The sequence below is a fragment of the Protomyctophum bolini genome (assembly GCF_963924005.1).
Source record: "Protomyctophum bolini genome assembly, chromosome: 4".
Lineage (NCBI taxonomy): Eukaryota > Metazoa > Chordata > Actinopteri > Myctophiformes > Myctophidae > Protomyctophum > Protomyctophum bolini.
Genome location: NC_137865.1, coordinates 31,402,099 through 31,429,861, shown reverse-complemented (window position 1 = coordinate 31,429,861; position 27,763 = coordinate 31,402,099). Strand labels below are relative to the sequence as shown.

General features: G+C 44.2%; 1 protein-coding gene across 1 annotated transcript in view; it reads right to left on the bottom strand.

Annotated features, from left to right (window-relative positions):
* Window positions 1–26,336, bottom strand: part of sema3e (sema domain, immunoglobulin domain (Ig), short basic domain, secreted, (semaphorin) 3E) — a 46,059-nt gene extending 19,723 nt beyond the window's left edge. Inside the window, exons 1-4 of the mRNA XM_080761059.1 lie at window positions 25,272–26,336; window positions 6,422–6,582; window positions 5,935–5,994; window positions 5,113–5,232 (exon numbers count right to left, since the gene is read on the bottom strand). Of these exons, the coding sequence (XP_080617185.1) occupies window positions 5,113–5,232; window positions 5,935–5,994; window positions 6,422–6,582; window positions 25,272–25,431 (501 nt within the window). The 5' untranslated portion in view covers window positions 25,432–26,336. The remainder of the gene's footprint in view (window positions 1–5,112; window positions 5,233–5,934; window positions 5,995–6,421; window positions 6,583–25,271) is intronic.
* Window positions 26,337–27,763: the final 1,427 nt, after the last annotated feature.

The window sequence follows — 27,763 nt, the reverse complement described above, 5'->3', positions numbered from 1 at the left end:
CACACACACACACACACACACACACACACACACACACACACACACACACACACACACACACACACACACACACACACTGCAGTGTGCATACTATCCAGGTACGCAGACAGTGGGGAACACGCACACACCTATACAGACACAAACGGATATGTACACAGTCACAGAGCACTAACTCACACACTTGTGTCACAAACCCATAAACCCTATAGAAATGCAGCCCTTAAATTGTGTGCCCACCGCAGTGTTTATGGGTGTCAGTAGGAGATCAGAGGAGACGTCTCATATTGATTGATGAGTAGCCATGGAACCCCCTGCTGTGTCCAAACCAAACCCTGTGTGTACGGCTGGCTGTACCACAATTCACAGTCTGCTTTAACATCATTCATCATCTGCCTGTGATCTATCAAAACCACACAGGATTCACAGAACACGTCACAGCACTGTTGGTGTACTGTACATAAAACGTAAATGTGGTTAGTGGGAAAGCAAGCTGTGCATTTCCTCTGAGATATAATAAAACGCATGTGACCACAGTGGTCCATAATTATTTGAAACATTTTGTACTGCACACAATTAGGACAGATTAACCACTTAAACCCTATAAACTTTGTTGTACCTCAAATTACAAACTACAAGCTCACAATGCATCGTAATAGGATGCGTTCTTGTGAGCTCGTAGATTTGCTATTTTCAGCTGAATGTTTGCCTTTTTTAATGTTGCCTGTTATAAAGCCTATTATGACAATATGACATGCACATACCCTCTGTGCTAGGGTTTATGTGGTTAATAAATGTTAACATACGTATAAATAAATAGTAATACCCTAAAAACAACAATTGACTTTGTGTGGGGCACCTTAGTGCCCCACACAAAGTTCATCCAGTCTGGCAACATGATAATTCCAGTCTACAGTAAGTATAATCTCGTACACTATAGGAGTGTCGTTCTAAAATGAGGTAGTCTAAGCCACTATTTAAAAATAAAATGATGCCTCCTCCCAAATTGATAGATGCTTTCTTGAGACTAAGGCACATTTTGGCTTCCATGTTAGGTTCCAATTGAATTACCGTTAATCATGGGCTTTCGAAAATAGCTGTTTTGAAGGGGAAAGAATGATGTTCGTGAAATTGTGAGATGTGCCAATGAATCTCAAATAGAAAAACATAGAAAAAAGAAGAAATGCATTTTTTGACATTCCTCAAATGTAATGCTATGATTGTAATGATTTTTACCACAGCTAGTTCTGACCTGACAAACAATCAATCACAACATCTTGCTGAGAGTCATTCTAATGAGAGCAAATCTCTCCCAGCGCTCCAAACGCAGCCACCACATTTACCTTTAACCTAGCAATAAATACTTCTTCTTCTTCTTCTTCTTTCATTTTCTTCTATTAATCATAAATCTAATACTATAATTTACGGAATATGTGGTCTGTCTGTCACACAAAATCTGTCCCTGGCATAACTGTGTGCAGAGCCGTAGCCTAAGGCATTAAGGGTTTCCATGAACCGAAATAAATCACTAATATCTGTATCTGTCAGCTGGGTGATTGTATCGGCATCGGCTTCCCCAATTGGTCAATCTAAACCGTCGGCTTTGCAGATTGGCATCACATCATGCTTGCGTTGCTAAGCCAGTATAAGGCCCGGCCTGATTGGCTAACCCGACCTGTCTGCCTAAGCTTTACATAGAAGCTATGCAGGAACAAAAAAAAAACTACTTTCTGGCCTTGACAGGCCATACATTCAAACAGAAAAGTGTATTAAATGATGTTGACCTGGTGAGACGTAGGAGGGGCCCGGACAGGAGACAACCCACAGAGCCTAGTCCCTCCATGCGCCAGAAGTGTACCTCCCAGCCCTGGCAGAGTAGTTCTGGAGAAGTTCCAACGGATTGTGTGTCCCTGGTTTTTCCCTAGTGGGACTGATTGAGGGTAGCTACTGGGACGTAAGTCTGGACTTGATCACTCCCGGCTGAGTCGCCTGAGTGAGGGGTATGATGTTGAGAGACCCGAAACCCTGTTGACCTCAGGATACATCACTGAGGATACGTCCCAGGTGCATCCATGCAAATATTTTTGAGTGGTGCAACCACTCCTACAACCAGCAATGTCCGTGTAACCCACCTGCCTATGTGTATCTGAGCATCAGTATATGACTATTAGTATCAATAGGGGCGCAGAGAGAGAGAGAGAGAGAGATAGTGCTGCTCTGTTGCCTGCTTATGAGAGAGACACAGAGAGAGAGAGAGAGAGAGAGAGAGAGAGAGAGAGAGAGGAGGTGAGAGGGGAGTTGCACCACTCAGTTCAAACGGGTGTGATTTTTTAGTTAAACTCACCAACATTGCAGCTCTACGGAATGCTTGAATTAGGGTTACGTTTTTGTTTCATAAAAATCCACCATAGACATGTTATGAGCTACTTTCTGTTAAGAAATTCCGTGCAGGCGTGCAGGTGTTTATTTTTCACTACCACATAAAACAGGCGGTACGAAGGACGTGATTTCCATCGAGTGCTTCCAAACTCCAATGCTCCATGCTGCTCAATGTTACCGGGGGGAAAAGTGATGTATGTGCATACTCTCTATAGTTCCTGACATGGTATAATCCACAATACACTTGAGGTCATGCTATACGATAATATTGCCACTGGTGTGCTGATCTATGACCACAGGACACCAGCCAATATTGCAACACTCCTCCTTATCGTCATCATGTATTATAAACACGCACATACAGATACAGCAGAGCACATTGGACGGCTTTACAGGCAGCTGCAGCTCTCCAGTCCGGTGTTGTCTAGGGCTGTAAACATTCCATTGATATGAGTGATGGAGCAGTGGTGTGACTGTGTCTGTTTGGAAGGTGTGATGGGGTTTTGAATGAGCCGAGCAGAGCTGTGTGGAATGCAGGGTGAAAAGCATTGTGCATGATGTGCTCTGGCTCTCTGGAAACACCACAGACACACACGCCCAGGGAGCTGTTCAGTGTAAACATCTGGAAGATACCTTTCACAATCTCACTTATATACAAGTTACACGCACGCATGCACACACGCACGCATGCATAGATGCACACGGATGTATGTATGCTACACACAGATGTGCATACGTTGGTTAGACATACCAACAGTCCTACAGTCAGACAAACCCGTGCTGCGGGTTAAAAATCACCCGTGGCTCCTGACATGCGTGGCGGGGAAACTCAACAAGTAGACCTATTCAGGATACAGATCATGGGTACAGGAAGCATCGATAATTTTGCCAATGCCTTAGCTCACAACTGATGTATGGATTACTGAGGCTTCCGAATATGAATACAAGCAGTTCACATTAGCAACCAAGCTGTGTAATAGAATCCTTAAGAAGTTGGTAAGGAATGCCTGCCACCCACACACGTACGCACACACACACGCCCCTGAACTCACAGTATGGAGGCAACACAGAGTGTCTCTGCTTCTGTACTGTTCTGTATTCTCGCTGTATACCTCTAGCGAGAGCCAGTCTGTTTGTTTCTTTTCCTGTCCAGATTATCAAGAGCAAAACAAACATACTGCTACTCCCCACGAGGATGCAAACTCTATTATTTATTCTCTCTCTACCACACCGTCTCACTCTCTCCCTCTCCATCGTGATCGGTCTTGTCTCTTTTTCTCTTCACTCCCTCTCCCTATACTATCATTTCGTCTCTACTTCTCCGCCCTCTCCCTATACTTCCCTCTCTGTTTCTCATCTATTGGAGACACAGCACTCCCTGAGGTGCTATGGTGAAGACTATATTGACAATGCAGGGAAGTGCAAACTTTGCTAAAGAAACTGTTGAGAAAGTTCTAGAAATCTATAGAGCACCATGATATTTTCATTTGGCAAAGTTCTATTGTTGCTGTTGTGCACCATTATAAGTCTGAATTGTGATGTTCCCCTATAGTAGGTATATTATTTTAAAATATCCTTCTTTTTTTCAGTAATTAAATCCAGCGCAGCGATAATTCATGGAGCCACGGAAGTCAGTAGGCTACATTAGCCTAATTATCTCTCGCCGGACGCTAATATTGTTTCTGTAGCGAGTCTGGAGGGAGCGCTTGTTTTACCTCGTGCGCCAATGTTACAATGTGCGCCCGCGTGTGCCTGTGTGGGCCCGCACGGGCGGGGCATTCTCACCTACTACTACAGGCACAGAACCCAATTCCGGCAGCTACCTCACCAGTCTAGGTGACTATTCATTCGACTTTCGACTCCCGCTGCCGCCACTATTTGTCCAACAACCACAAACTACTCTTTAGGCCAAAATCTAATACGCTGCTGGTTACAACTGATATGAGCTTAGCTGGTTAAGACTGAGGTTAGGGTTAGAGTTAGGGTTAGATTTACTTCAAGATGAACAGATGAGCAGAGCGATCTCTACCCCACTGACAACCAATCACAAGATGATTTTTGGACTTGCGACCTACAGACCCAATACTCACTCTCCGGACCCCCCATTCATTCGCTAATAGTTAATTCATATATACGGTACTCCCAATAATCAGTCTGTCTGCTAACTCACACACGCCCACAGTAGTCTGCATTCACTCTACATGCTAGCTGACACAGTAGTTGTTCAGATGTCGACGTTCAAATTCCCTCCACCTCCCCGGCCTCCTCCCTGTGGCATTTCGTTCTGTAATGGGCGATTCTGCATATTTATGAGTTGTTATGTGATACATATCATACAGTATGTATCTATTCTACGTGGTATATGGCATACAATTGAAAGTTATGTTGTCCATGTAATGTCTTTATCTTGTGCTCTGCTCTGGGGGGTTTGTGATCTCAGATTGTGTGTACATGTTGCACTCTATATTTTACAGTCTATGGTTGCACTACAGGTCATATCACATGAGCAGAGCCACACCGCCAAACAAAAGGCAATATCATTGCAATAAATGGTAAATGTTTAATTAATCCTGAGCTGAAGTGTCTCAATTAATTCATTAATGTGGTCCCCTTATAGCAGAATGTTGTAAGCTGTGTTATTATTGCATTTCATTGCATGTTTTTTCCGCATTGACATAGGAAGTGGACAAGCCGGGCTCACATGTTGAAGCAGGTGACATTCTCAGTCAGTCTCACCTGTCCGGTGTGTCCCACCCTGACCAGGCCGCAGACGGGGTTAAAAGCTCCTGTCCCACAGGCTAAAAGGTGGGTGTGGTTGTACTGCTGCAGGACCTTGATGTAGTTGGCACACTCTGGCTATAGAGAGAGAGAGAGAGAGAGAGAGAGAGAGAGAGAGAGAGAGAGAGCAATAGTAAATGCACAGTAATATCAATGTTAACACAATATTGTCTGTCAGGTGACAGGTTCACAGGGTCTTCTTTGCTGCCTTTTTCCGACTCAATGGTGGCATATAATCGGTTAATTTAACTCTGAATAGTTTACGAATGTAATGGTCTATTTGGTTCCCTTTGTGCACTCTTTTGAGTTAAATGAACACTGAGGATTTGACTGTGTTCTATTGTTTGTGCATCGCTAATCTCTCGAGACAGATTTTCAATTTGCAATGGAACAACTGTCAAATGAACGAGTTCCCAGATTGGTGCATAATTAATCATTGTTCAGTCATTGTTTAAGCAACAATTGTTTATAATAATACAACGTATAGGACAGACATTGCATAAACACTTTGGGAACGAAGTGGTAAGTCCGGGAAATGGAAATAATAGAGGGATGAACCAATGATGGAAAAGGGAGATGAGGAATTAAAAGATTGGACAACAGGAAAAGAGGTTTTAATTAAGGAAATGAAGAGCGGTCAGGATCCATAATACCATTACATCAATAGGTTGAGCCAAGGTTAATGAGAACTACGTAGTGTGAGTTATGCTAATCAATAGCATAGTGGCGACGGAGCCTATTGAATTATGTCTGGAGATAAATGGTTGAGTGTTACTGTACCTTCTCCCTGCCCTTGTCCAGACATCCCTCTACTTGAGCCTCAGTGCTGGCCCAGTGGATCTGAGGAGAGAACACACTTTATTTACACAAACATCAAATAAAAAAACTATACAAAATGTGATTGGTACTGTAAATCAAACGTTGTAGTTTTTTTTTTTTTTTTACTGTAATGTTACTGCACTGTTAAGAATGGCTGTATGCATGCACAATGCACCTCTACCCTCTCTGCCTCTCCTCTTTATAATGGAATTATCTGTCTATCACCCTGCTGTAACCTCTATCTAACCACTTTACACTCTCTCTCTCTCTCTCTCTCTCTCTCTCTCTCTCTCTCTCATGCAGCACACACACACACACCCCCACCCACCCACCCAATCTGTTTGAGTAACCTATTGACACAGGAGGAGTGGCAGAATTCAGTGTTCCTCACACAGACAGGTCACGTACGGCAGAGATGAAAACAGGCCTGTATATACTGTATATATACCTCTCTGTGGTGTGTGTTGACCCGCTCCAGGCTCAGTGAGTACAGGGAGTTCTTGGCCCCTACGTACAGTCTCTCGTGGCCCTCGTCCAGCAGCATGGTCTGGGGCTGGATGGACGGTCTGGCTCCCTGGAACACCCAGGTCCTGTTCATCTGCCATAGCTCTGCAAACACACACACACACACACACACACACACACACACACACACACACACACACACACACACACACACACACACACATTAGATCAGACGTGACAGACAGACGTGACGGACGGACGGACAGACGGACGGACGGACCTCCCTTTATTTCTCTACACAGGATTCCTTTCCTTTGTACGTTCAGAATAGGTTTTACCCTGCGGAGTGCGGACTCTAAAGTGCGGCCTCGCAAATGTGATGTGTTCCCATTCTCTTGAAGCATGTCAAACTCATTTCAGTGTAATGTATAATTTATATACTCTGCCGTACGGTGGTGTTGCAAATCTAAACAAGCTTTACTACGTGTCGCATCTGTGACACCGTTTTGCGAGATTACGACAAAGTCCTTGGCCCCTGGCCATGGCCAAGGGCGCAGCGCAACATGTGTTCCCCATCCAGCTCCTCCCTGGAGGGGCATGGGGGGAGCAACAACAGGGTTATCTGTCCATCGCCACATCCTTAATGCCTAGATTATGCTCTGTATACAATGTATGGTGTGGCACAGGCATAACAGCAGATCTATACGCTCACGCAATGCATTGTGCACATCCACAATGTGTTGTTGTGAACGAGCATACTGAAATTACTAGGGGGGGGAAAAATCATTTTAGCTTTTGGGTTTTTAGATTTTTTGAAAATGTTTTGAAATAATAATAATTAAAAACCAAATGTAGGAAACAAAAGCGAAGGGGACCCATAACAATGTGTCCTCGGCCCACAAAAGGGTCCCGACCCACTGTTTGGGAACCACTGCTGTAAAGCAGACTTTACTCCCCTACGTCGACCTCCCTCTGACTCCATTCAACAGCTTGTATTTTTCTGTGTTATGGCATTGTCCAAATTTGTTTTTGTTTGTGGTTTTTATTTGACATTGGAGATAATCCAAATAATTACATAGGAAAACATGATATGTGTGAGGGTTCGAATGAGAAGGAGTGGAACAAACCGTTACAATGAGCATTTATATACTGATTCGTTGTGGTTTATAGGGAGCATTGTTCTGTGCACGTTTTTTTGATAACAATCATGGAGCATGTTAACAATTTCTATTGTTAAATCATGACGCCCTGTAACATTGGTGGAAAAAGTACTCAAATGTTTCACTGAAGTAAAAGTATCAATACTGTAATAGAAATACTCTAATATATTATTACAAGTAAAAGTTCAGAATTCAAAAAGTATTGGAATAAAAATGTACTTAAAATACCCAAAGTAAGAAAGTACCTGTTATGCAGACATGTACAGTCCCATTTCAAGTTTTGGTTTAATGTTTTGTAATAATAATCATAATCTATAAAGTAATTATAACAAAATAATTGTAGTGGAAGTACAATATTTGTCTCTGAGATGTAGTGAAGTAGAAGTAAAAGTATTGGAAATTGGAAATACTCCAGTAAAGTACAAATACCTCAAAATTACCTCAAAAAAGTACATACTTAAGTAGATGTACTTGTATGTTACATGTTACCTTCCACCAATGATTATTTCCAAATCTTGAGATAGCCTTCGCAAGAAGGCACCCTGGAAATGCCCCTAAAAGCCTGTAGCATTTGAAAAGAGGTGCAGGCCAGGGGGATAGGATAAAAGAGGTGCAGGGCACTGCAGGCCCCCTGAAAGATGGTGTGATTAGTGGAAGGGATATTTGATCTTCAACCACGTGACCTATGGCCCCTGTATCCAGGAGGAAGTGCTTTCATCAGACAGGAAACGGAACTGTCCTCTTTATCAGGCCATTGGCTGATTTCATGCCCCGAGGCAGAAATAAAGCGCGTCTCAGCTTTCCCCCCCCATGCACCCAAAGGCCAACAAAGCAAAGGACAACAGTGAACTAATGCATGAGATCAGCTGTTGCTCGCTGTCAAGCTAACATAATACAATTTGACTTTACAACAAATGGGCTGCAAGGCAAGTTTCACATACATTTAACCTTCGGTATTTGCTCCACACTTTTTTCAAAAATTCACAGCCTTGTCTGTACTCTGCACCACACACAAACATGCGCGCACACGCACGCACACACACACACACACACACACACACACACACACACACACACACACACACACACACACACACACACACACACACACACACACACACACACACACACACACACACACACACGCAGTTTCGTCTGTATGATTGAAGCTGACAGGCTGGTCTTCTGTATCTCTGCCTCTGATGTGAAGCACTGCAGCTCAGTGCAGAGAGAGGGTGAAGGACCTGAACTTCGAGTCGACGCCCCGGAGCAGGGCACTTCCCGTGGGTCTGCCCTAGCTTAAACCCGTGGGCCCTGGAGCGCATGGCGGGGTGTCCTTGTGAGAGAAGGAATGGGATCTGGTATGTGTTACTGCAGACCACCATAATGGCGTTCCGCACGGCTCACTGTGATACAATGTCTGCCCATTTGTTCCACTTTCATTGCCAATTTAAACCAGCCAGACAACACAGAGGGAGAGAGGAAAACACTGGCTATCATCACCTGACCCACAGCTGTCTCCTAGCTCGGGCAAAACCTCTCCTTAATGCGACGCCAAGCATTTAGCTTTGAGGTTCCCAAACCTCCCCTCGCTATTCCCACAAATAGCCTCGGGCTGCAGCACTCCTATTGAAAAAATTACTAGAGAATGTATTTATTTATTTATCGAAAATGTTCTTCATTTTTGAGGGCCCTCCTACGCGCATGCTTTGTGTGTTTGTGTGTATGAGCACGGAAAGTGCTCAGCTGATTGGCTGAGCACGGAATGTGATGTATAATGATAAGAAACCACTTCACACAAGGTAGATATTTTTTTCCTATTGTTACAAAATAATGACATGCCCGGGCCAACATAGTGATTACACTAGTACAATAAATCGAAGAAAAATTATTACATTTTCCTCGCCTTGGCCAACTGGCAGACCCCTGCCTTTTAGCTAACTCAGATATTAGGGAGGCTAACCCGAAATTCTGGTGATTCAGAGGGTTAATTGTATGATTTGTTATTTCTGCCGTCTGTATATTTTTAGTGTGATGCGATCTCGCCGATAGAGGCCGACCCGTGACGTGTTTTGCCCAGTATTTGCGCAGTTCATTCACAGCAACGAACGTCGCGGACTCGGTGGCTGGTTCTTGTTTGTTTTCACTGGCATCAGATCTCCACGGAGCGCGGGAGGGAGCGTGTTTATTTTGCACGCTGTTAAAGATCTGCAGTGGTGGAGACAGGTCTGTTTTGGTAGCGTTAGATCTCCGTGCTGGCGAGGTGGCACAGACAGAGTCAAGGATGTGGCACCACTGCTGCCAAAGGCCTAGATCAGCTTCCTGTAATTATCTAATCCATGTCGTTAAAGCTTCCTTCTTCTTAGAGCCCTCACACAGACACACAGGCGTGTGACACAAGTGTGCGTGTGAAATGTGCATACACCCCACTGAGCATTTCAGGCTATTAGACGTCTAAAATATGTCTATGGCTATCTAAAAATGGGTTATAACTGGTCTAAAAATGAACGTTTTTTGTGGTCTATGCTTAGATTAGACGTTGAAACAATGTCATTTCAACAGCTTTATATAGACGGTCTATATATAGACAGTCTATATATAGACATTTAAGCTAAACCTAGACTGCTAAAATACTTCATTTTTACACCAGTTATACACACACACACACACACACACACACACACACACACACACACACACACACACACAAGAATACACTGTACCATGCTGTCCTATACCTCTCTAAAGGTGACTGACGTGTTAGGGAACGCATCATCTTGTTTCTTCATGTGGAGTCAGAGTTCCTGCCTCTCACCACACCATGACAGACTGAGACGCCCATCGAGAGTGACGGAGTGAACAATTCTTCCAACCAAACCCATTTACTGCACGCTCTTTACCCCGTTCTGGCCTTAATGAGGAGTGGCAGAGAGCATTGTGTGTTCAAATACAACCACGCAGGATTCACACATGAGAGATGCAGGACTCGGCTTGCTTGCGCAGGTGTAGTTACCCACTTCTTAAGCCTTGTGAGATTGCAGATCTGCATTTTTCACTATTTTTTAGGGGCCCCTCCTATGCACAGCTTTGTGTGAGGACGAGAAAGAGAGACAGAGAGAGATTCACCCACTATACTGGGCATTACTGGGTACCAAAATGTCAACAGGCCGATGGACAGATCGGGGCGTCACAGACAGAGAATCAGGACATCAAAAAAGCCTTTCTATAAAATTGTTTTAACATGCCAGCGAACGGTATAATGTGTTGGCGAGCCTGATCTCCCCAGAGAGAGCATTCCAGAATACCCTGAAGACAAATTGCCAGCCATCCCTAGTCACCAATCTGGACCAGGAGACCAGGAGGCCAATGAAGGTGTGTCTGAGGATCTCATGTGACTCGCTGGCACATAAGTGGGTCAAGATTTCAGTGATGTAACCGCTAGAAAAACCGCACTCAGCTTTAAAGAAGAAAGAACTGAGGCGCTGAGGGATTTGTGGCCGCTCAAATTTGAGCAGCGTTCTGCACATAACTTGAAGTTGAGCCATAGTATAGTGCACTGCAGTAGTCATAAAGTAGGCATAAAATTAAGTATGGAATTAGCAGGATTTGAAATTCAATAAATCAGAGGTAACATATTTCTACCGTAGGTTTATTATTTTATACAGCTGGGCAATTCATCAGTTGTATTTTACAATAACATGCAAGTAGCATAAAAGATAATCTGAGTCAAAATGTTTTACTTTTTAAATCAATTCACTTATCTAATTTAGCAGCAGCAAATTAAATGCAATCCATTCCTCGATATAGGAATTACAGTAAGCAATCATTCACACTGCCAAAAAGAGTCTGTATAATGGAATGTTAATGTTGTGTGTCGTCATCATAGCAGCGGTAGGAATTGTCCCCGGGAAAGCATACAGTATAATGGCACAATAAACTATGATCATGAATCCTGGGGCACTCTTCAGGTGATATAGTCAATTCAATTCAATTCAATTTTATTATAGTGTCAAATCACAACAAGTTGTCTCAAGACACTTTAGTAAATGGTGCATTAGTGTTTTTATCCAATGCGCTTTACATATTTGTGCATTACATTCACCCTGCACAAAATGGATGCTATGACGACAGGTATTGCATACTATAATATCTCCATATACAGTATGGGCACAAAAGGGACACAGACAGATAGTTAAAACGGGTGCTATGACAAGTTGACAACGGGTAGGTTCCCAAGTCGCATCGCTCCCAAGTAGGCCGGTGGCCGACGGGCGCATACAAGTCTAGTCAGGAGCAATTAGGGGTTCAGAGTCTTGCTCAAGGACACTTCGACACTAACTCTCCAGGAGCCTGGGATCGAACTGGGAACCTCACGTTCTCATCTGGCTGTTCTACCGGCCACTCCACCCCTGAACCACTGCCACCCGATGATGATGATGATCAGATGATGATTCACCATCGTCATCAGTCATCAGTGAAGTAAAAAAGTTTGGAATTTCCATTAACAATTAGGGATGGAGCTCGAACGATCAGATAACAAGCTTATTGAGTACCCGGTATCAATAAGCTTTGGGTTTACAGTGTATCAAGCCTGTAATCCAGCATAGTGTGGCCCATGATGTCATCTTTAAACAATCAAGACAAGAGGTGATAAAGAAATAAATGTAAACTAAATTATGCTTTTAAAGTGACCGTACACATATTAACCAGTCAACAGTTTCTTTAATATTATTTTAAGTCAATTGCCTTCCGTCTATTAGAAAAGTACTGTATTTGAAGGCCCTATAGTAAAAGATACTGGTTCTCTTCAGTATGTATTGTCGTCTCCCGTCTTTCCACAAAATAATAGAAAAATCTTATCATTAGCCTGATCGATAAGGTGATCATTATCAATAAAAAGTATAACAAATTCCATCCAATAAGTAACGATAGAATTGAAACTGAGGACAGACATTCCAAAAGTATATGCGATGAATAACAATAGCATATTTTGCACTCTCTGGTAATAAATTATCATTAATGGAAGTCAATAAATCAGCTAAAGTATAGACAAACATGCATTGATAACGTGCACAGCAATCGGAAGGCGCTCTAATCGAGGCAAGAGGTGTTTATGATTATACAGTCAAGATAAGAAGATTCCTTCCTCTGTCATTATGTAAACCAGTTACAGACAGAGAGTTGTTGTAGTCCCCATTCAGCCTCCACAGTCAAAGAGGGGATTTCCACCTCTCTCTCCTCCTTGTCATTCTCTCCATCTGCAGCCAATGAGCTTTTCTTTTTTTTTTACCATGGGTTAAGGGGCTGAGAGGGAATGGAGAAGGTGTGCATGGTTCCAACTGTGCTCCCGTACTTCAAATGGAAAAGACAGAGAAAAAATAATAATTCTCCCTCAACACAGACACTTTCATCGGCTGTCTGCAGAGTGCTGAAAGATGCCCGGGGAGATTTGGTGAAGTTAAAATCAAAATAAACTCCTCTGATCCCCTCTTTATCCAAGTATGGAAACATTGGTTTTCCTTACACCGGGAGAGAGCCTGGGGTGTGTGTGTGTATGTCATGTGTGTTCCTGACTTGTACAGTAGGAACTGCTTATCATTTTACCTCCTGGGGAAGAAAACGTCCATGTCAAAGTCAAAGAAACACCCAAGACAAACGCACTCATAAAACAAGAATGTCAGGAAACGCACGGTAACCACACCAAAATAAATTCCTTGTAACAATTTGAGCCGCTGCCAGCGCTATAACCGCACATTTCATGTCAGAAAATGTGTCTGCTCGCGACAGACTGTTTTCCTAGGCAAAGTATAACTTACTACTGAGTAATGGTATTCATGCTGGACTCGAAACAAAGGCTAACACTGAAGTGGGTCAGAGCGCAGGGATCGGGAATAACCCATTTTGGGCGGGAACCCCTTTTGGTGTTAGCTATTGAAAAATAGCAGATCTACAAGCTCATAGTGCGCCACCGAGTGGCGCGCTACGAGCTTGTAGGTCTGCTATTTTTGAAAAATCGAAGAACGACTGACATAGAAACATAGCTTTTTCAGAAAACTGTCAGGATGTAGAAGACATTTTTAGAATCTGATCTCAGGTCAGAATGGAATAATAACGAGTGTGTGTTGGTCTTGTGCCGCTGTGTAAGCCTGTGGGTTTGGGGGTGAGTGAGTTGGGAGCTTTGCGGGCCGAGGGGTGTCATCATGGCATTATCAGCACGTCCTCGTATTCCCGTACTAGACCCCTGGGCGAGGGGAATGATGTCACTGAGCAAAATGAAAGCCACATGGGGTGTCCAAGGAGGAGGCGACAGAAGAATGTGTGTGTGTGTGTGTGTGTGTGTGTGTGTGTGTGTGCGTGCGTGCGTGCGAGAGAGAGAGAGAGAGAGAGAGAGAGAGAGAGAGAGAGAGAGAGAGAGAGAGAGAGAGAGAGAGAGAGAGGTGTGTGTATGAGCCCTGAACAGTGAAAGTGGAACTAAAGTATAGTAATTGTGCTCTACTCTGTCTGTGGTATAAATCAGGAGAGAATCATTAACAGCTGACACTTGTTATCATGGCTAGCCTGGAGAGATTCAAGTTCCCTCATCAAACCATATACTCTAAGTAGGTGCCAATATAATGGATGGGGTTACTTTTACTTGCTTATTATTTGACTGTCTTGAATCCAGCCCTAGTCCCATCTGTTTCAAAGCACAGTCTCTCAACCGCAAGGCCGAGAAGCAAAACGTACTGCTAAGATGAATTATTATTGACTGAATTATTGATGCATGTTAAGCTCTGTGACTTCCAATGAAACTACCCCAAAAACAACATATCTACTTGGACTGACTTGGCTGTCTCCACCAGGCTGAAGGCATGGGGAGAGAGTATGTTTTGCACATTGTGTGTGTGTGTGTGTGTGTGTGTGTGTGTGTGTGTGTGTGTGTGTGTGTGTGTGTGTGTGTGTATGTGTGTGCGTGCGTGTGTGTTTGATTGATTTAATATTTTATTAGACAATAAGAAAAAATGCAAACAGCACTATGTACAGTCAGGCATTTTGGTCCAAAGGGATTTCCATTCGGGTCCCATGCACTCACACACATATAGTCATGAACAAGAATCTAAAACAGTAATTTGTCACCTCCTCTCCCTCTGAACTGCTGACAGGTGAAATTGTAGGCCTTTTTTAAAGGAGGCCAGTGATTTGCTTGTTTTAAGAGAAGGGGGCAGGGCATTCCACACCTGAATAGCAGTGCTGCGGAAGGTGAATTTACCCATGTTGGTGTGTGTGGGTGGCACCAGATCATTGTTTACGCTACCTCTAGTTTTGTGGCTGTGGGTGTCGCTCACTTTTTTTAAGTAATCAGTCAAGTAAATGGGCACTGAGGGCATGGGGAGCAGAGCTGCATGTACAATTTTGAATGTCAAACCCATTTTCAATTGTTTGACCGTGTCTTCTACCCGGAGCCAGCCAATGCTATCCATATGCTCTGCATATAGGTGGGTCATTGGTCCCAGGCCTAGAAGAAGTTGAATTACAATTTACAATTTACAATTTAGGCATTTAGCAGACGCTCTTAATCCAGAGCGACTTACATTAAGCAAGAACAAAAGCATGGGAATACATCACATAAAAGCATTTTCATGTTATATGAAACATGCGTAAGCTAAGAAAGTAACAGTGGAATATCTATATAATGAAACTATACATATAAACTATACATATATACTACTATGCTATACATATGTACTATGGCGTGCTATGACTATATACAATGCAATTCTAGTGCTGTCTACATAACATGCTATAAGTCTGTTTCAAATGCTATCTAAGTCTACAGAAGTGCTATCTAAGGGAATTAGTTTGTTTTGGGAGATTTGGAGCTTATTCTTCTGTGCCATTGAGATGTTAGAGAGCCAGGATGTGCAAGCATAGTCAAAGATGGGCAGTATGAGTGCTCCAGCTAAAGTCCTGAGAGCCCTTTTGTTGACAAAAGAGGAAATTCTGGCCAGGAATCTTGTCCTTTGATTTACTCTTTTGATCGCCCTTGTTGTCAAGGATACAGCCTAGATATGTAACCTCATCTTTGCTAGAGATTACTATGTTGTCAACTTGGACCTTAAAATCATGTACATTTATCCTGCTAAGGGAACGGTTGGACCCGAAAGGAATGGAATCCGTTTTACCAAGATGCAATGAGAGTTTGTAAGCCATGTTCGGATTTTCGTGAGTGCTGAGTCGTCTACAAACAGGAACAATTTGCAATTACAGTCTGACTACATTGTGATGTTTGCATTTTTTCTTATTGTCTAATAAAATATTACACACACTCCCCTCATCCAATTGCCATCCAAGGCGTAAGAAGAAATGGCACCCTTTTCACATTGGCCTATTATAGCACAACCAGGAGGCCACAACCTGACCTGCCCTGGTGGAGACCTGTCTCCCGAGGGGCACTTTATCTAGTTAATATTAATTCCAGCTTAAATATTCTAATCGCTACATTAAATAAACCAACATTTTCTGCACAATTACACAAGTCAGAGATACAGTAAGGCTGTAACGTCTGCAATGTAACGGTTCATTTCAGTTTAGCACGCATAGCATATGAGCCACAGGCCACAGTTTAATTTGGCACTTTCTCACATTCTCCATTATAGATTACGCTACAATCCTCTATTACAGTACCTGAGATTAACCAAAATGACTTTCACTGCTGGATGTTGGAGGGATTTAGTGTGTGTGGCATTAGTATCCCTCTCTCTCTGTCTCTCTTTCTCTCTCTCCACTCTCCCACTGGTTGCCATGGGGATAGCAGAGGATGTAAAGGGATGCACATATATATAATATACAGTATGTGTGTGTGTGTGTGTGTGTGTGTGTGTGTGTGTGTGTGTGTGTGTGTGTGTAGTGTACTGGTAAACACAATGCTTTTTACCAGTGGTTCCCAAAGTGGGGTCCGGGGACACCCAGGGGTCCTTGAGGGAGTTACAGGGGGTCCCCAGCTAAATTATAGTTTGGAACCATTTGGTTCCATTTGTACACTCTCAGAAATCAAGAAATGTCATTAAATAGGTGGTCGGAGGCCTAATGCATGTCAATCCGAGGGTCATTGAAATTAAACGGTTTGAGAATCACTGCTAGAGCCGTAAAACATCCACAGGCTGATTAGTACTAATTTGGGGGTCCTTGAAATGAAAAAGTTTGGGAACCACTGCTTTTTACTACTGGGCTACAGTAAACAACATGCAGCTAGGCATTACTGATCATCCCATGTTCACCACTGTTGCTACGATTTTTTTCCACCCTAAACCATGGTGATCATCAGGTATGACCCACAGCTGTATAGTTGTATGATAAAAGGGGAGAGACTGATAGTGTGATGTCACTATATTACTGTTTATTTCATTGGCTCGTTTGACTGTCAAGGGTTCATCCTCCAGGAAGAAACCCTAAATACAAAGTTAATACACCATTGCACAGAAAAATGACTCGAGGGGGAAAAATAAAAAAAATGTGGCACTACATCTTTTTATCCCACGATTTTGTAACCCATTTTTCACCCCTGTGTCAATCATCTACTGTGATCCTGGGCTCTACACACCCTCCGCCAACCTGGGGAGAGCAACGGACTTAACTCATGCTTCCTTCATGCTTGAGTGTCCAAGTTGCTCCTTTACACCTGACAGGGGGGAGTTTCCCTGGTTGGACGTAGCGCGTGAAAGGAACACGTTATTCCAACCAGTTCCTTTCCCCTCCATCAGGCGCCCCGGCTGGCCAGTGGGAGGCAGTTTAGAGACCAGGATTACTTAAAAGACATTTCAGCTATAACTACGCTTAGTTTGAACCTTTTCCTATTTAACGCTACAATCTAAAATGACACGGTTGCTTTCCCAGTTTTAACAGGTTTAATGTGGTTAATATGATTTAGGACACAAACACGCTCCATCCCTCCGTCTTCCTGCTCCTAGTTCCCATGATGTCTCTAACTGAACTCATCCCCTCTCTCTCCCCTTCGGCCCTGTGCTGAGGAGGAAAGGTCTCTAACTGAACTCATCCCATCTCTCTCCCCTGTGCTGAGGAGGAAAGGTCTCTAACTGAACTCATCCCCTCTCTCTCCCCTTCGGCCCTGTGCTGAGGAGGAAAGGTCTCTAACTGAACTCATCCCCTCTCTCTCCCCTTCGGCCCTGTGCTGAGGAGGAAAGGTCTCTAACTGAACTCATCCCCTCTCTCTCCCCTTCGGCCCTGTGCTGAGGAGGAAAGGTCTCTAACTGAACTCATCCCCTCTCTCTCCCCTTCGGCCCTGTGCTGAGGAGGAAAGGTCTCTAACTGAACTCATCCCCTCTCTCTCCCCTTCGGCCCTGTGCTGAGGAGGAAAGGTCTCTAACTGAACTCATCCCCTCTCTCTCCCCTTCGGCCCTGTGCTGAGGAGGAAAGGTCTCTAACTGAACTCATCCCCTCTCTCTCCCCTTCGGCCCTGTGCTGAGGAGGAAAGGTCTCTAACTGAACTCATCCCCTCTCTCTCCCCTTCGGCCCTGTGCTGAGGAGGAAAGGTCTCTAACTGAACTCATCCCATCTCTCTCCCCTGTGCTGAGGAGGAAAGGTCTCTAACTGAACTCATCCCCTCTCTCTCCCCGTCGAAACCTGCGCTGCGGAGGAAAGGTCAGGAAGGATATTAGACTTTCAGCAGCTGCCTTCCCTTCTGGACGCCTCGCTAATGAACTGGAGAGCACACACGTTACACAATGGGAGAGAAATAAGGCACTGTGGTGGAGGTGGTGGGGGGAGAGACAAGAGAAAATGAGAGAGAGAAGGACAGAGAGAGAGAGTGAGAGAGAGAGAGAGAGAGAGAGAGGTCTAAGTGGTTAGAGGTTACAGCGTGATTGAGGTAATAGAAGGGAAGGGATAAAGAGGAGAAGCAGGGTGTGTGTGTGTGTGTGTGTGTGTGTGTGGACACCGGGATTCGCGGGCCTCCCGTGTGAAAGTCCAACATCTTAACCACTAGACCAAAGGGATATCCCCTTGGACCGGGGGAGATATTAGACCTTTGAGGCCATCAGGCAGGGGCTCTGAGCCGCATACACGTGCGTGCGTGCGTGTCGGTGTGCACGTGCGAGAGCGAAAGAGAGAGAGGGAGAGAGAGAGAGAGAGATAGATACAGACTAAGGACAGAGAATTGCAGAGATAGAGGAGGAAGATATTAAGAGATAGCCAGAGATAGAAAGAGAGGCAGCAGGGAGATATCGAGCCCACAGACATAATGGGAGAGACGGGAAAAGAATCTAATAAAACGTAGTCTACCCTTTGCTCACCTAAAAGGGACGATTTATCTCTGCATCATCATATTTGCCATTTCCTAATGATTTAATATAAGGTCTGTGCCGCCGGCCCTCCGGCTCAGAGCCTGCGTACGTGGTAAACGTTAATTACAGGCCTTGGCACACACAGGTGGTGTTGGAACCGAGTTAATGGAGCTCCTCAGTTCACACATTAGCTTTAGGAAGAGGAGGGGGAAAAAAATCCCCACCTTCATTTCTGGCAGGCAGAACTAGCTAGCAGCGTGCAATACTGGTATTCCCCATCCATCCTCATCCCTCATAAGAGATTTAGCCACAGCTATAAGTCACTGTGGAGGGTTGTAAAACGCATGCACACAGAGAGCGCCCTTTACCTTGTCTGGGAAGGATGCATGCTCTTAAATTACTTCTCAGCAGGGGGTTCCATATATCAGTAATTACTACCTGGGTATTCACTGTAGGCATGCAGACACATCATGCACGCATATATTCACACTCATATATACACACACACGCGCACACACACACACACACACACACACACACACACACACACACACACACACACACACACACACACACACACACCCAGACACAGGCTGCAATATGAAGACGCTTACTATATTTTATGTGATACATTTAAATGGACATAAAATTTCCCAATGAATGCCACTATTCAGCCATCATAATAGGAGCACATCCCCTTGCTGTACTAACTGGAATGCCGAGAAAGAAAAGAGAGAGAGAGAGAGAGAGAGAGAGAGAGAGAGAGAGAGAGAGAGGGTTTCTAAAAGAAGAGCAACACATTAGCACCAGCTGTATGTACACTTCTACATTGTAGATACAGTACGGGACTCTTTCCCCCCATGCAGCGGTGCTGAGAATGCAGCTCCCGAGTGCTTTTAGCAGCTTCTTGTTTGAGTTTTCGGAGAAGGAAAACGCCAGGCTAAAACGTGGAAGTGACATGGGTTTATTTATACAAGCCAACGTGTATGACGTTCACCCTGTCCAAACATTCTGACATCACTGGACAGCTTTATTCAAGTTGGGACATCACACAGGCCGGCTGGGGCAAAATATTTATATATGGCACTAAATGATTATGACTTTTAAATAAATACACCGCTGGCCGAGATACTGTCAACTTAATTGTCGTGAAACGCTCCAGTTTAATGGCAGCCGTCTCACATATACAGTGCCAGAGCAGCTCTCACTCACTCTGGCATGTTTTGGGGCAGAACATAGCTTAGTTGGCTGCCTTGAAAACGTGTCAACTCATGTTATTTAATTCTTTCCATCGCGTTGCCACTTTCCTCTACCAGTGGAATGCTTTTCAGTACAAACAGAAGCAACTCTAACCAAAGTTTTATCCCACTCAAAGACCCATGATGACTTGTCTGTTGTTTTATGTTCCTTCAAACACATAATGGTTTCTCTAAAGCGCATGTAACCAGAGCAGCCCTCGACAGGTATCCATTATATAAGGGTGTGGTGGCGCTTCTAGGCTCACTAAAACCAGGAATATATGAATCTGAATCAGGGCCCGCTGTTTCAACACTGGATAGAATCCAATGGCTTGATTGAAAACTTGACACAGTTGGATGACCAGGGTTGCTGTGTCGACTGAAAACTCTAAACCACATGCTATTCTGAAGCAAGTGCAAAGAAAGACCACTGATTTATCCAGCATCATTGCACTGCGCAGAACACCAGGACTTTTTTTTGGAAGTGACTTTGAACTGATTTGGTAATTACTATTATAGGAAAGTGCTGTATCACACTCTCCTTCACGCCGCAGCTCCAGTGATCAGCCAAGCGTGCGGCTATAGCACTGTATGGAAGGATAAATCTCGACCCAGCTACCTCCCTGTAGCCCACCATGACACTGGCACTTGCTAGCCGTACAAGAGCATCATTAGCAGCGGGATGGATGTTTTTCCTATACTCTGATGATCTCAGTCCACTCGGGGAACCTGGAAAGTTGTTCAGAGTTGTTGCCAAAAAACTTTTTAGATCCAGGTTAAAATGGTATATGGCCAGTATAGAAGACAGCATACTGTACAATTTGTATTCCTGTGCAACGGTGGGCTCACGTCACATAATCACACAGGGATTAAGGACATTGATTAGCCCTAAAGTCATAGCCATCGAGGCTCACAACTTGCATTTAAGGTCTTTGGAGGCTTGGCGGCTGGGGCCTACAGGATCAGTTCTGCACTGAAGAAAGCAGACAATCTGCCATTGTAACTTAATACATGGTGAGATTAGGCTAACAACCTTCTGGAACACGAGTTAATTAAGAGCGTAGGCGGCGGAGAAGAATGAAAGCAAGTTAATGGGCGTTTGTTTGGGAGAAATCATCAGTGGTCCAGAAATAGACAGTAGACGCGGAAGGAGATGAAAGAAAGGGATGCTAATAATTTCAAGCAAGTCTGCATTAAGTGCGGCTCACATCAAAGCCGCGGGACATTTGTATTCCGCGCTAGAAACTTGGACAGTCGCCCTTGAAACATCTGACAACGTTCCCAAAGGAATTCATCCCCCAAAGAAGAAACCAGAATAAAGCTTAATCTGAAAATGAGCACTTATTAAAAAACAGAGGCACAGTTCTATTGCTCCCACACCAGCAGGACAACAACAGAGGAAAGGTAACCAATACATTCCAGTATTTATGTTATGTTATATATTCATTATTATGTCCATCCATGTTCCCTATAGCTCCGCTGAAACGGGAGAATCAAACGGATAGATTGAGTTACGATGGCTCCTCTGCCCTGTTTATCTGCCAGATGTTATGGTAATATTTTCATAGTCCTGAAGGCGAATAGTTAAAACCACATCCCACACCACTGCCCTGAATCACTTCCAAGGCCCCGGCGTGCGAAGAATTCACACTATTCTGTGAGCGAGTGTGTGTGTGTGTGTGTGTGTGTGTGTGTTTGTGTGTGTGTGTGCGTGTGCGTGCGTGTGTGCGTGCGTGCGAATCCTACGGTGTATGGGCGCTCTAGTCATCAGTATGTGTTTGCGTGTGCTTGAGGGTGTGTTCGGAATCACTGGCAGGGGCCATGAGGCATATATTAAGGCTTAGATGTTTTTCATTCCATAATGATAGGATCCAACTGCAGCACTCCCCAGCACTCTAGCCAGAACATGTAGAGAGAGAGAGAGAGAGAGAGAGAGAGAGAGAGGCAGTCACTTATGGCATCCACTAGCTCTCCCCTCAGGCGGTTAATGAATTGGGTGATATATATGAAAGTCATAGTTAGTAGAGATATTGATGTGGCATTTATGACTAAGCACACCAGCATGGCTCTGCTCACAGAGCTCTGGAGACTCGATATTAGCGTATATATACAAAGAGATCCCACGGAACAGTTAACCATGAAGGGCACCCTGTTTCAAATTTATTTTACTCGTTATTCTTGTCCTTTTTTTCTCTGTCCATCCCATGTGTTTTACTTCACTTTATGTAACAGCTGCACTTCCACCAGTTAACTTAAGAGCTGAGGAGGACCTGATTAACATTTTGGACGTGGACACCCTTCTCAAAATATCTTGTTCCAGGGACCCCCATGAAGCAAGGATTTGAGTTAAAAATATATATTAAAATATTGTCACACATTTTCTTAATTTTAGTATAAAGTATAAAATAATAGTTAAACTGCTTAAAATTGAAGATTACACAGATGCTTTCCCAGTTGTAATGAATTAAAAGAGAGACCTGTCAACTGTTGGAGCAGACAATACAAGCAGAATGGCAGTTTACCATTTAAACACTATACTATTGGGGGCTTTTTGCCTTTATTGATAGATTACAGTAGTTTGACTGGAAAGGGGGAGATGGGAGGGAGACACGTAGCAAAGGTCGATGGGATCGGGACTCAAACCCGCGACACGCTGTAAGGCTGGATTGCCTGGACCACTCGGCCGGCACAGGCCAACACTATACTAATTTGACCCTATTCCCAAGATCTAATAAAACTAGGAAATAGCAGATCTACAAGCTCACAATGTGTCATCACGCAATGCATTGTGACCTGATAGATCGGCTATTTTTGCTGAATGTTAATCCCATAACAGGGATGCTAGGTTCATACAAGGCACATGAGCACCATAGTCCGTTGTGTTTCAAACCACACGAAAGACTCTTCTCACTTTCACCATGTAAGTTACAGAGCAGCGAGTGCTCATATAACTGGCTCACACATCAACATATTTGTATTTTACTGACCATACAAATTCCACACCTATATTCAAGCATGGCTAACTGGCGTACGTGGAATCATCACGTTCTGTTGCTATAGAGATCAAAAGAAACACGGAAGGGGGAGGGGAGATGGATTCACTATTTATAAAAGATTTTTATCTACAAAGCAGACAGAGAGAGCCCTCATTATTCTCTAAGAAGATACAGTGGAAACAGTCCGCATACCAGTACATATCACACAACCACACACACACGCACGCACGCACACACACACACACACACACACACACACACACACACACACACACACACACACACACACACACACACACACACACACACACACACACACACACACACACACACACACACACACACACACACACACACACACACACACACACACACACACACACACATACACTCACTCACGCACATGCATGCATGCACGCACCCACACATGCATGCACACACACACACAGCTATATTTGTGAGGATTTTTGATTGATTCTGATTCATTGACCCTAACCTCACCCTAATCACCCCTACATGTCGAACCTTAACCTTTGCCCTTATCTTAACATTAGTCTAATTCTATTCTATCCCTGCACTTTCCGTAATTTTCATCTTCATCTTGGTATCCTTGTGAAGACACACGCACGCACGCACGCACGCACGCACACACACACACACACACACACACACACACACACACACACACACACACACACACACACACACACACACACACACACACACACACACACACACACACACACACACACACACACACACACACACACACACACAAACTAAACTACAATACTACATCCATTCCCATATCCAGAAAGCCACTGTATCACACCACCAGTATAGTATATGAGAGAAAGCCACATTGTGTAATCTCAGCCACCATGGCCAGAGTGGCAAAACAAACCCGAGTCAACAACACAGATGGAGAAAAACATCCACAGCCTCAACAACATCCATGCAGGGAGCAACAAGCATTAAGCTGACAAAGTCATGAGAGAGGGCTTGACCCTCTTTCACAATTAACAGTCACACTGTGAAATCCAGAGTGTTTGTTTAAATCCGAGAGAGTAAATCAGATTTAAACAGAGATACATTACACTCAGGATATTACAGTCTCTCTCTCTCTCTCTCTCTCTCTCTCTCTCTCTCTGGAGAGGCATACATCTTAGATAACAATCAATAACAATACCATTAGATGGTAATGATAACCTGTGACTCCCTTTACTCACAGATGGTGTGGCTTGCGAAATGGAATGCCAGAAACAGTACCCCATTTGGTACTGACAAGACTTCTTATATGTTGTGCCTTTGAGTCGTGAGAAAAACCTGTCATCAATTAAACCATAAACAATTTTCGGCAGAAAAGATCACAGGGCAGTCTCGTGTGTCAGGGTTCTGTGGTTTTGCGGTACCCTTTTATTAACCGTATTTATTTGGGTGGCACTCCAAACCAAACATTCATTGTTTAATCAACATTTACTTAGCCAGTCGATTCAGGAATGTTGGGAATCCACAAGGAATCCTTCTAACAGTGTGGTTAGAGTCAGGGTCAGGCGAAGCGTGCAACAGTGTGAGAAAAAATAAAAGTGTTTGCATCGTTACACCTGTCTTAGCTTCAATCTACCATGAACTCACATGGTAAAGAATGTTCGTTTCCACCCAGTTGACTAGTCTGGAGTCTGAGTGACACGCCATGTGTTCAATTAGCCAAGGGCTCTCTTCTCATTCTTTTTTATTAAAGTGGTTAATAGCGGTATTTGTCTTCATTACATCAAAAAAGAATAAGACATAGGCCTATAGGCTATGTGGCATGCCAGCAGCAACACAGCATCACACACACGCATGATGCATGCACACCACATCAACTCTTGCGCACGCCACGCACGCACATGCACACCAAGCTCGGCTCCAGGATGAAATGACTGAGAGGGCAGTTGAAATTGGTGAGGAGGCACACATCATTTTTATGTAGTAAAACAATTAGGTATGTACATGAAAGTTAAACTGAGGGGGCACAATTTGCAACTGAGGGTGCCAGGCCCCTCTGGCACCCCCAGGGCACACACACACGCACGCACGCACGCGCACACACACACACACACACACACACACACACACACACACACACACACACATGTCACACACACAGGTATCGCTTACCTTTGTGTGAGAGCCGTATCCTGGGATAGATGCCGTGGGCTGTGGGTGCCGAGCTCCACACAAAAAAATACAGCAGCATCAGTGTCCGACACACACTCCTTATCCGCCTGGCCATTGTCAAAATTACGCTTTTGTACGCTTTTGTACGCTTTACGCTCATGTACACAGTCAGCCTGTAAGGGGTACTTATAAGTCCATCCAACGAGGTCTGGGAGAGGAGAACCAAGTCCCTGTGGGCTTGTGAGATGAACAATGGTCCCCTGAGAGACTGCAAGATTACAGAGTTACCTGAGCTGCTCTACAGTATGTGACTGTGACTGTGACTAGTATCAGTCTGCTTATAGAGCTGCGTCCACCAAACTGCCCGAGTGGACAGAATATTGCAGCAGGTCTCTGCTGATGATTAGCCCTATAGCTCTCTGTCCTGGTGGTAACTAGGGAAGCAGAACAGAAGTCCAGTTGCTACATCCACACGTACTGCAGTGCCTGTACCACTGTCAATCCAGTGTGCATGCGTCCGTGAGCGTGTGTGTGTGCGCGCGCGCGTGCGTGCCTGTCTAGCTTCCTATATAAAGCTTACATCCAGTCCCACTTGCCTGATAAAATAAAAGGGAAAAAAGCAAGCGCGAAGCCGCTGGATGAGTCCCACCAAGGTGTGTGTTTAGGAACCGCTGAAGTGTAAATCCTCGTCTGTCCCAGCGGGCAGGCGGACAGGGGGCTGGCCGGCTGGGGGTCTGCCTGGAGCTTCAGCTAGCCTGCGTTCCTCCAGCTAGGGTCCAGTGGAGCCAGTCATTCCCTGGACCTGGATGGGAGCCCAGGAAAAGAAAGCTTGGGTGTGTGGGTGCGCGCGCGCGCGCGCGTGTGTGTGTGTGCGTGTGCGTGTGCGTGTGCCTGCTGTGTGTGGATGGAGCAGGGAGCCTCGTGTCTGGCGTGTGGTCTCTCTGAGCTGGAGAAAGGAAAGTGAGGCTTGAGGTTCCTAACTCCCGCTCACGCTCCAGCAGCTAGCCTGGGGAGGATCTCCACTCTCCAGAACTCAGTGAGTGAGTCAGCTGAACCGCGCGTCTCTGCTGCTACTGATCTGGGCACCGGCATACCATGCACGCCAGGGAGGTGTGAGTGTGAGCGACTGAGCTCTACGTAACACGCTGTGCTATCTAAGGGGCTAGGGTCAGACTACTAATTTTGACTGTATTATTCTCTTTGTTTGATACAATTGAATACACATTATACAATTCAAACAGCAATTCAAAGTATTTATCTTAGATGTTATTTATCAATCTAAAAGTGTGCTTGCATGCTTTACATCTGGGGGCAACATCCGGAAAGGAAATAATTATACTAGTCTTCAAAATAATAAATACAATATAACATCATAATTTAGACAGAACATAAAGTGTAATAGTCATATACTCCCTAGATTCTAGGGAGTATCTGACTAGAACACTTTATGTGTTTGTCTCAATAATAAGGCAGACGCTTCACTCTATTATGTGATGCAGGTTATTGGCAGACACTCCCTAAGCAGGCTCCACTCTTTAAAGGGCTTTGGTTCTCCCCCCCCCCCCCCCCCACACACACAGCTGCTCTAAACTGACGAGTGTTTGTTAGTAAAACAGTGAAATAATAAATAAACACGTTAAAACGTAACGTTCCACCTCGTGGAAGATGAGGAGAGTTGTCAGTGTTGTAAGGGAGTGGAAACTGCCCAGAGACATGACGGTGACAGCAGGAGGAGAAGTTTAATTATCGTCCTTGGGAAAAAAAAGGAGTCCGGCCATTCCCCAAGAGACCAGGTGCGTTAGCTTACCTAGCTACTATCTACAGTTAATTAGCTGCTTTAGCATTCATGGCTAATAGAGGTGAATTGTTTGTTTGTCTGTAATGTCATGTCACTAATTATGTTTACAAAAAGTAAAAAGAAAGAACTAGTCGGGATATAAAGCATTGTTTGTGTGCTGTGCCTGTGAAGTTAATAATAGTGTGTTTGTTTGCTGTTGGGCAGAAATATCATATCCCCCCATTTAGGCCTAATATTTAAAAAAATACGGTGACAGCAGGAGGAGAAGTTTAATTATCGTCCTTGGAAAAAAAAGGAGTCCATTCCCCAAGAGACCAGTTTTGCGTTAGCTTACCTAGCTACTATCTACAGTTAATTAGCTGCTTTAGCATTCATGGCTAATAGAGGTGAATTGTTTGTTTTTCTGTAATGTCATGTCACTAATTACAAAAAGTAAAAAGAAAGAACTATAGTCGGGATATAAAGCATTGTTTGTGTGCTGTGCCTGTGAAGTTAATAATAGTGTGTTTGTTTGCTGTTGGGCAGAAATATCCCCCATTTAGGCCTGATATTAAAAAAAAAAAATAATAATCCTGAAACCTCATGCTTCTATATCAGTGGTTCTCAATATTTCATGTCAAGGACCCCAAAAATGATATGTAATATGCCGCCGAGGCGCCGACCCTCATTGAAAATATGTTGTTCCAGGGACCCC